Below are 11,064 nucleotides of genomic sequence, written 5' to 3'. Positions count from 1 at the left end.
TAATGTTCTGTCACAATTTCAAAAAATTAGAGTAAGTTAACATATTCTAAAGGTTAATATACTTTTATATTTTACTTTTATTTGGTGTTCTTATTTATTTCTTCAATTAAGTCTCATTTTGTGTTTAAAAAATTAATTTAATTAGGGATGTTAAAATGAGTCAACACGGATTAACTCACTACGGGTCGAGCTAAACAAAGATCACTTCAATCCAACTCACTTTTTTGGTGAGCTATAAATATTTTCACCTGACCTAACCCACCATGGGTTGGTGGGTTGACTCACTTTTGATTTTTTTTACAATTTATTTTATATGTTTATTGTATTATAATAAGAGCAAATTAACTCAATTTATGTTGTATGATAGTGAAATCGAAGTGTTCACTTAATTCTCTAAGTATTATTATAAAGATAGTAGTTAAATATTAAAGTATCAACGTATATAATTCACAAACAAATAAATAAAATGTTCAAACTATTTAAATATTACAAAATAACATTATAGCATTTAAAAATATGATATTGTTAACCTATATAATTAGGAGTAGTAAATAATTATTAAAAAAATTAAAAAAAATTGTAAAAAAATGTTGGTGTGTTAAGTGGGTCAATCCACCTTCAACCCGGTTTGAACTCGTGGGTTAAGTGAGGCGGGTGTAGTTCAACCCACCTTTAAAAGGTTTAAATTTTTCTCAACCCAACCCGACTCGAACCCGTGGTGAGTCGGATTGACTCACGAGTTGAAATCCATTTTAACATATATAGTTTTTCATATATTACAATTGAGGTAGTATTATTTTCATAGATGAAGTGAATATTCTTGTAAAAAATTGGTGGAACTTAAACTATACTTAATTAACTTAACTTATGTTTTGAATTTCTAATAAATTTGAGAATTTTCAATTGAGTCACTAATAAATATTTGTGGTCTATTGAGTACTCAATAAATATATTTTTTTGAATTGAATTCTGACAGTTAACTTCTTTGATTAAGCCGGTGATATGACTGGGTGACATGGTTATTATTTTGTCAAGTCACTTTGTTTAATCATTGCCACATATTATTTTTATAATTTTATAATTTTTTTTTATTTTTATGAAATTATAAAATTATAAAAATAAAAAATATGAAATTATAAAATTATAAAATTATTAATTTTGATTTTTGTGTAACTTTATAGTTTCATATGTCATAATTTTATATTTCATAATTTTGTATTTATACATTTAATATTTTTATAATTTACATTTATTTATTTTGAAATTTATAATTTTAATTATTATGTTTAAATTTTTTAATAAATCTTCTGAAAAGTAACGGTTTTTAAAATAGTGATATTTAAACAATTATAGTTTTATTATTTTAATTTAAAATTGTATAATTATAAAATTATGATTTTATTATTTGATTATTTGAATGAAAGTCTAAAATATATCATAATTATATATTTCACAAAATCATATTTTATAATTATACAATTTTAAATTAAAATATTGAAATTATAAAATATAAAATTATAAAGTATGATATGTGACGAGGTGACCTGCAAAATAATATTGCAAAATAATAATCGGGTTAGAGTCACACCACTCTAATGAGTAAAAAGTTAACAGTAATGACTCAATTGAAAATAATAGGTTTATTGAGTACTAATCCACCACAAAAATTTATAAATTTATTAAGACTCGATTTAAAGTTCCAAATTTATTAGAGATATAATTAAACCTAAAATTTATTTCTTAACTTTTGAAATATTACTTTCAAGCATAAACAAAATTTTTGACGTTATATTTTAAACTTAAATTCTTGCAAAAACTAAAACAGTTCCAAGAAACCAAATAAAAGAACTTCCGAAAATTTCATCCAACATGTTCCATATTTAGTCTCAATAACAAGTCAATTTGGGAATGGTAGAATAAAAAAATCAAATCTGCAAAATTTACAATGCTGTTACTTGAACAAACCAGTAGTACAAAAGCACCAAAGATATGTCGCATGTTGTACTGTGACAAAACTAATATTATGAATCGAATCCATTAGTTTCCACACTTAGAGATGAAGATCTAAGTTAACTTGTTTATAATTAGTATCCCCAAGAAGTTCTGAAGAAGCCTCTTGTACAGATGATGTTGATGCTGATGATGAATTTGGTACCTGTGGAGGAACAGATTCCTGCCTTAACTGCATTTGCATGTTAGGTGTTTGGTGCATGACCTGACCGAGATTTGCCTGCATTGTGTAACTGCTGTTGTTGAAGTCTGGTGAATTCAACAAGGCTTGAAATGAGGTGCCTAAACCATACCATGAAGTGTTTGAATGATTAGAATGTTGGCAGCTACTAAAGAAGGAAAAAAAAAATATAGTTATGATTGAGCGGTTCTCACCTGGAATTGAGCCTCCTTGCATTGGTTGAGACCAAGGGGTTACCCTTGAGGGAATCATGCTAAACATGGCGTTTGTTTTCCATGGCTGATTCACCAGAGACAACTCTGCAAGATTGTGTCTAGGCATGTCATACATCGAGACTCTCGGCCTTGGTTGATTCACAAGAGATGACTCAATGATGTTGCTTCTCATGCAAGACATGGTGTCTTCTAACAAAATGCTTGGCATGAGTGGTTGCCCCGAAATGCTATTTCTGTTGCCTGATAACCCTGAGATTATGCTTGTTGGATGGTGAGGAGAAAACACATTGTTGGTGCTGGTGCTGCTTCCATTGGCTAACATGTATGGAACACCAGTTGAGGTATTCCACTCTCTAGTGTTGTTGCTTGTTTTGTTAACTCCAAAGTGGATTCGGTTAGTTTCCTCTTGAATAGGTCCAACAGAAGAAGAAGCATGGTCAACCGGAGAATCCAGTTTGCCCTTTGAGATGCCCCTGAAGTTCCTGGTGTTATTAAGAATGTTGTTTTTTGGAGTTGCAGAACCAGGAATAGTAAGTGACCTATTGAGAAAGGGAAGGGCAAGAGGAAATGTCTGAGCATTGAGAGTGTCTTGTTGTGTTGGTATCTGTGGAGTTGGTTGATGCCTAATTTGAGAACCAGAAGCATTTGCCAGGAGGTTCTGGGATGAAGTGCTACTAAAGCAAAGTTGTTGATGCTGAAGTGGTTCAAGTTTTTTGGCCGCAACCCTTTGAACGATTGGTCCCAAATCCTTCACAAACTGCAGTAGACTTTCTTTGTACATCAATTGGTTTTCATTCACCTAAAATAGCAGCATGCATTATGAATGGTAATAGTTTTTTTAGCCCAAATTCTGAAGTTGGTTTTAAGGCAAGTGGTGAAGAATTGAAATAACAACTACATGGAAGTAATACTAGTTTGAAAAGTTGTATGTGAAAGTTGTATTATATCACATGTCCATTTTGTCTGATTTATAGCCATCATCAAATCAAATTTTAAGTGTTTAGAATGAAATGTTCTAATAAGGAAGTTTATGTGCAAATATGACCTCATATTTTGTTCTACTTTACTCCATATTCAATGTTTTGTGTTATACTTCTCCCAAATATTACTCAGTTACAATCAACTTCTATTATTGTTTATAGATCACTAACTCATGTAATTGTTTGGGAGAAAAACAGAACTTACTTGAAAGTTAGGCATATTACCACCACACAGGACTTCTGAAACCAGCGGCTTATACGTGTCCCTCTTTCCAACTTCTGTAAGATAAGCAAAATTTTGTCTCCCTGTATTAACAAAGCCTTGATCTGTTGGAATATCAACTACTAATTTTCATAATAATAACTGAAACTATCAATTTTGTTATCTTTGCTCACATATTGCTCTTTAACTATGTATGATCATGAAACTTTAGTATTAAGGATTATGAAAATGATGTTTATCACACATTTGTTATCAGAAGAAGGAGAGCAATAAGTTATTTTCTAAGAAAGAGGAATATATAACAGTGGTTAAGATTACATCTACATGAATTGAGGAGCAGGTTTTCATACCAGTAGAATCCCTCTGTGAGGTCTTTTGTTCCCAATTTTTTGGCTTTCTACCTGGGCGTCTCTTCATAAGGGAAGAGTCCAAATCAAGATGTTGAGGAACAACATCTAGAGCCTCAAAAATGAACTTAGCATGCCTACTAATGTCTTCAGCCTGAAAGATATTAGTTGAACAAAGGCAGTTTAAAACTTTACAGTGAATAATAACTTGAATAGCTCAAAAAAGCTTTCTACTTTGGTCATACCACTGCATGATATATTGAGGTTTTGGGATGAACATTCTTTGCATTTGAGCATATTAGAAGGATATCAAGCTGTAAATCATTGAAATAAAATAAATCATTAGTTTGGTATCGAGGGAAATTGTTCTCAACTAAATAAAGAGTAACAAAATAAGTTTAATTACTCTTTTGGTCCCTATTTTTGATCAAAAGTGTCAAATTGGTCCTCCGGCTTTTTTAAGTTTCAATTTGGTCCCAAATTTTGAAAAATTGATGTAAAGTGATTCTTTTCGTTAAATTTCTTGAAACAGATCAAGAATTTTTCATCAAAATTGAAGTTGTTAATAATATAATTTGCTTTATTGATGTAATTAACATAATGATAGTGTCAATTTTGATAAAAAACCATGGATTCGCTTAAAAAAATTTAACAAAAAAGACCAAATTGCATCAATTTTTTAAAAATCGGAACCAAATTGAAACTTAAAAAAACTAAAAGATTAATTTGACACTTTTGGACAAAAACAGGAACTAAAAGAGTAATTAAACATAAAGAATATTTGTTTACACTATTCCTATCTAGAGTTTGTAAAAAACAAAAAATTGAGAAACTATGAAAACAAATGGTTTTCAAACCTTGAAGAGGTTGAGGTCTGTATACATATTCTCATGAAGCTTGGCTCTCATTGTGGCAAAATCCATTGGCTGCTTCACAATTTCATTGTAATTCTTCACCTTCAGAGCAAGTATGTTAAATATATGTGATTACTAAAACTCAATTATCAAACACAAAAAGAACTAACTAATTAAATCTTCAAAATTAGTGAAAAACAACAAACCACATCAGGATTGATTGGTTCAGCAAATAGCTCATCTGGGTCCTTCCTACACATTCAAACAACTTTATAATTATTTACAATGAATAAGTTTCAGTGAAATCTTTGTAATGGAACATAATATAAGCTTTTCTTCACCTTTGTAAAAAATCGATAATAATCTCAAGGGTGTTCTTCAATGGGATACCATTCAATGATGATTCTGCATGTAAAAGTAAAAAGCAAGATGATTGTTATTAGAAGCATAACATTTTACAAGAGCAACTGCAAAAAATACTTATACTTTTTGAGATAGTTAGAAGCATACCATTTGTTCTTGAAGTGGATTGTCTTTCCAATTCCTGTAATGAATTTGAAGTGGCAGAAAAATTGATAAAAGCTTATCAGAAATTTGTAAAGGAAACTCTAACTTAGTATATCACAGATTTAATAAAAAGTTTGCAGATGAAATTGTATTGAACTGATATTTGGTATGAAAGAAGTGAATAATGTCAAAGGTGTTTTTTTGAGAAAAATATATAGATGCATAAAAGGAGACAAATAAATTAACCAAAAGCATGATCATTTGTTGCTTTAGAGAAACAATTGCCCTCACTTAAGTTTTGTTAAATGGTTGAGACAAAAAGAAAAAGAAAAATAGAAACAATATATTTAGAATTAGTTGTGTTTTAGTCTCTAAGAGTGAATTTGACTTTAATATTCAAAACTTTAAAAGGTAAAAATAATTTTTGTCCCAATAATTTGAAAAACATGCAATTTTTAACTTCGTAAATGTAAACTTTAGGAACTAAAAACAGTTTTGAAAATTCACTATAATTTTAAAATTTGATATTTAGTAACTAAACATAGTAAAAAAGAATTAAGGCACACCAATTAGAAAAATGAATAAAACCAAAATTTTAAGTACTACCAAGTCTTAGTACCTTCATCTCTAAATATATGTTTTTGTTAATGAAGTCTTCTATTCATTCATACTTGACAAAATCATCTAGCGCTTTTTTGTGTGTATCACAACTCTTTTGTTCTTTATTATACAAGCATCGATTACAATTTTCTTGATCTTGAGTTATGTACTTTAATTTTCAACTTTCATCTTATTAAGATCTTGTGTTTTTCTTGTGATTAAACATTGTCATTTTCTTTCGTATAACACCTATTTCGCACCAGGTAGCTAACATAGAGGATTCAAAATTTTCTTATTTTTTATGACAAAAAATTTGGGTGTCAATGGCAAAACTAAGAGATTACTAAAGTGTCTATGAAAGTTTAACTCATTTTTTTTTGTCTTAATATCACTAGAGTGGTATTGTTGTAATGATTTTATGATATGAAATTCAGAGGTCAATATAATTTTGACTTTTCTTTGTAATTTTAATTATGTTTTTAATTAAGTTTAATAGTTATTAAATCTCCATGTGGAAAATAATGATGCATGTGGAGGAATTAATAATAATGGTAGCACTAGTAGATATTAAATACTTAGTGAGAACATTTATAAAATTTAGGGAGTAATGATGTACTTGTAATGCAATCATATATATGATTTTTTATAGAATATTGAGTTTTTTGTTTGTGAGAATTTTTTGAAATTTTGAGTTATAAAAACTCAAAATTGATATTATTAGTGTAATTTTTGACAATCAATTTCATTTCATGACTTATCACTCACATTTTCATATTTTTTTAATATAATGTTAATATCATTTTTCAAATTGAATATAAAAATGGTTTTTGTTAATTTTCTATTAATTTTATGAGTGTCAATGGTTACCAAGAAGTATTATTGAGATGTGACATAAATATTAAGTTAGGTGATTTGATGAAATATTTAAACTCCAATTATACACAGAGTCTGATAGACAAAGTTATCATATGGTGAAAAAAAAAATTGATTGAGGTTTCATACATTAAATTAAAGAAAAGAGTCATCAATATTCAACTAGAAATGTAGAAATCAACTTGTTGCTATATTTTTGAAAGCAATTTGTGGTTATTTATTTTATGAGAATTTTTTTATGTGACCTTTATAAACAATTGTTGAAATTATTTGTATTTGATTGCATCATGTGTTAATTTAAACATTTGCTTACTATTTTTGTTTAAGTTTAATTTCGTAATTATGTTATGATTGCATTTTAAGATTAGAATAGATGAACTTGAATGTAGTAGAGATAGAGAAAATTAATGATCATTTTAATTAGTTATGAATGGTTTGTTTTTAAATAAAAAAAATGTTATATTTGTAAGTTATGTACCTCAACTTAGAATATTGTTAACAATGAATTCAAGATGCTAAATGTACAATCATAATTGCTATAAAATCAATTAAATAATCAAATCAACAAAATTATATTTTTTTGTGTATGCAATACTTGTATTTTAGGAATAACATTTCTAATTTATGCTTTACCAAGTTAAAATGCTCAAAATTATAAAGACACACCTTGATTGAAGAGATAAGTTGATAAAATTCTTTGCTCTTGCGTCTCTTCTTGGTTGATCTCTCTTCATCTTCATTAATATTATCACACAAGTCACCATGTTCCTCCATTGTTGCTTTTCCTTTTCCTTTGTTTCTAGTGTCATGGTTGATTGAATTGTCTTTCCTTTGTGATTCCAATTCTAGTTCTCTTTCTCTTTCTTGTCTCTTCTTTTCCTCTAAAGCAATAATTCTACTACTTCTTCTTTTGTCTCTATATTCTATTTCATCTTCTGATCTCATTTGTTTTCCTTTAACCCCTTTATGCATAACACATACATTTAAAAGGTTAAACTTTGCATTCTACATTCTATTTATGTCATTGACTTTGAAGATGTTATTTTTTTTTTCTTTAATTAATTTTGATATAAAAAATTGAAATGTGTGAATTCAATTTATCTTTAATTGTGTTTCTTTAAAAATTGATTTGTTATAATTATTTCACATATTATTTTCCATATTTTCATTTAAACAGGTAAAGCTAATAATAATGTCACATAACATGTATTAATTTCAATCAAGAAATACGATGAATGTACTATTTAACAAGGTAAGAGAATAAAAGTGGGTATGATCAATTTCATTGTGTAATGTAAAAAAAGATTTAAGAAAAGTTATAAGTAACAATAAAGAGTTTATAATATGTAGGTGCCTATATTTTTATTCATTTCAATGAAATTGTTAAATGAAAAAAAAATCATTCAAAATTTTCAAACACTAAAATTATGTTTGAACAATTTTGTTAGCTTATATAAAGTGTTGTGTTGTAGAATAGTGCATGTATATGAGCACATGATATTATATACATGCACACAAGTAGACATATCTCTCAGTCATCTTTCTATATTTCTGACTCCATCCTTCATCTATCTGAAGATCATAAATCATAGGAAAAATTCTTGTGGAAAACTCTGCACATTCAACCGATCAGAATGTATACATTTACTCAAGCTCAATCAATCACATTATACCACACAAACACAATCATACATATACCATTACTAAAATTATTTATAAAATAATTAATTTTTAAAATAACTAAGTTCACTTTTTGCTATTTTTTGAAGTCTATGAACATTTTAAAGTGCATGTGGCCTCCGATCCAATGGACATGACTCAAAATAGTTTAAAGTGAATTTTTATTTGTCTTTGATCATAAAGATGTTCTCAAATCTCCAATTTTGGGTTTTATTATGTAATTAGGGTATCATGTGAGAACTAGAAACTTTAGTAATTTTATATGTATGATTTTGCTTGTGTGGTATAATGTGATTGATTGAGCTTGAGTAAATGTATACATTTGGTTTGATTAAAACTAAAATTTGTGTTTGGTTGGTTTGTGAAATATTGAAATAATGTATGAGTTTGTTGTATGATAGATAAATCTCCTTTTGGGTGTATCAAATTGGTTAATAGATGCTTCCTAAGCATAATTGGAGTTAAATTATACCCATTTGTTGTAAGAAAGGAGTAAATTAGCAGAATGTGATTATGCCATAAAATTATTGGGTTGAACTATTTTATCTTATGTGTGAATGTGTTGCATGAATGTGATTATTTCACTCAACTAAAGTCTAGTGATTTAAAATTAAAAAAGAATTATTTAAAATTTGAGCTAAACTCAAGCTAAATTAGTTTTCAGTAGGTTACAACTCAAGTTTGATTGAGCTCAATTTAACACCTTCTTAGTCCTACAAATTGGTAATATAAGTTATGACATTGGTCAAAATAAATTTGGGAAATAAATAAAGAATGCCCAATTATAAAATGATACATCTATCACTTCAATTACATATTTACCAAAGGATAATGCGTTCATGATTAGTTGTTTCAATGTAAACCAATTTGTGTATTTTGTTAAAACCAATCAATGTAAAGTTTTCTTTTACAACTTAATTAACCCTGTGAATATTTTTTAATTTAAGAATTATTGAATTACAAAACAAAAAATATATAAGACTATAAAATTACACAACATTATTTTCTATACTAATATGAACTTGGGTTGATTAGGGTTCTATGAAATTACTAAAGATAATAAAATTAATAAATCTAAATGGTAGTTTAAATTACTAAAAAAAATCATTTTGATGAGATTTGAAATAAATCAATTGACTTACTAATCACTAAGTGAATTCAAACTTTTAGTCATCACCGTGTTAGCGACATAAAAAGTCACATGAAATGAGAGAAGGTTATGGTATGAAGGAATTGATGTTAATCCAAATTAAGTCATTCAAGAACACATTGAAAAGAAATTAATCACTAACTCAATTCAAGAACATATTGAAAGGAGATCAAGTGAGAAGTTGATTAAACATGAGAGTGAAGGATACATAAAAAAAAAAAAAAAAAATCAAATATGTTTTTTGCTCCTCAAATTTTAGTGAAAAATAAAATTAGTTTCTTTTTGAAATTTTTGACTAATTTAGTCATTCATCTTTATAAATGCGTAGATTTAGTCTTCTAACCAGATTTTATTAAGTTTATATGACATTTCAAGCGCATTTCATGATATATTAAAGTTGTTAACATTGTTTGACATGTTTTCACTTCAATGTTAACTCCCGTATGATTATGAAATGTGTTTGAAACGTGAAATAAACATAACAAAATTTAGTTAAAATGTTCAGATTCACATATTTCTAAAGTTAGAGGACTAAATTAGGTCAAAGTTTCGAAAATTGACTAATTCCAATTTTCACTAAGAGTTAAAGGACCAAAAATATATTTAAAAAAAATAATTAGGAATGTGATTCAAGAGAACTTTAAACAAGTCTAATCATGGACATAGTTCATGTTGGGAGACAAAATGAAACCATGGTAAATGGTCACAAAATAAATAACTCAACCATGAATTATATATGTTATTCATTGATGAAAAATTGGTCAAAGGAACATACCTAAACAGTGAAACGACATCAACCTGTGTAAAAATTTGAACAAGAAAGTTCATGAGTTCTCCCATAAAGAGTTGTATCACTAATCTACAAGACACAAAAAATGGTAAAATGGAAACATTCATAAAAAAAAAGTTAGAAGAAGAAACCTCTTCAAAGCTAGAGATTTTCCAAGTTCTGCAAAGTCTTTGTCTCCACTAAAGACTCTAGGATATTATCACATTTAGCTGCTAACATATGAACATTGGAAAATGCACAAGTTTATTAACAAACTGTAACGTAAATTTCACACATGGTCAATAATTAAATGCTTCATTGAATATTGTGTCAAAAACATTTACATTTAATTTCTAGAAAACTTTCTTAATTTTTTTATGTTAATATCATAAAATTAAATGAATTATGATAAAAAAAATATAAAATATTTAATATAAGACGTTTTGTTTGATTTTGTTAAAAGTCAATCATTCTCACATGTAAGACCAAAAACACATAAGAGAGCCCCACAAACACAAATATTTGCTTAAACTTAAATATTTGAAGCAAATGTATCATTCTATAACAATTAAATTTCAACTTTTAACAACAAAATACGTATGTTTTCAATTCTAGTTAAAAAAAATAGCTTAGAACAAACTAATAATTTACGGATTTACTATTAAGATAGTTTAG

The 11,064-nt window shown here is 27.6% G+C and overlaps 1 protein-coding gene across 1 annotated transcript; it reads right to left on the bottom strand.

The window, feature by feature from the left end:
* Window positions 1–1,870: 1,870 nt before the first annotated feature.
* LOC114189245 (uncharacterized) lies at window positions 1,871–7,765 on the bottom strand. Its single transcript, XM_028077967.2, has 10 exons — window positions 7,457–7,765; window positions 5,321–5,354; window positions 5,152–5,215; window positions 5,017–5,062; window positions 4,814–4,912; window positions 4,202–4,270; window positions 3,960–4,110; window positions 3,592–3,692; window positions 2,386–3,205; window positions 1,871–2,292 (listed from the first exon to the last, which is right to left on the bottom strand). Exons 1-10 carry the CDS (start codon window positions 7,760–7,762, stop codon window positions 2,051–2,053), a joined length of 1,932 nt encoding a protein of 643 aa, XP_027933768.2. The 5' UTR covers window positions 7,763–7,765; the 3' UTR covers window positions 1,871–2,050.
* Between the last annotated feature and the right edge of the window lie 3,299 nt (window positions 7,766–11,064).

This window comes from Vigna unguiculata, chromosome 6 (genome assembly GCF_037176805.1).
Source record: "Vigna unguiculata cultivar grain cowpea cultivar isolate G323 ecotype 2 chromosome 6, ASM3717680v1, whole genome shotgun sequence".
NCBI classification, from domain to species: Eukaryota; Viridiplantae; Streptophyta; class Magnoliopsida; order Fabales; family Fabaceae; genus Vigna; species Vigna unguiculata.
The sequence above is the reverse complement of the archived record's forward strand: the minus strand, read 5'-3'. Positions and strand labels throughout refer to the sequence as shown.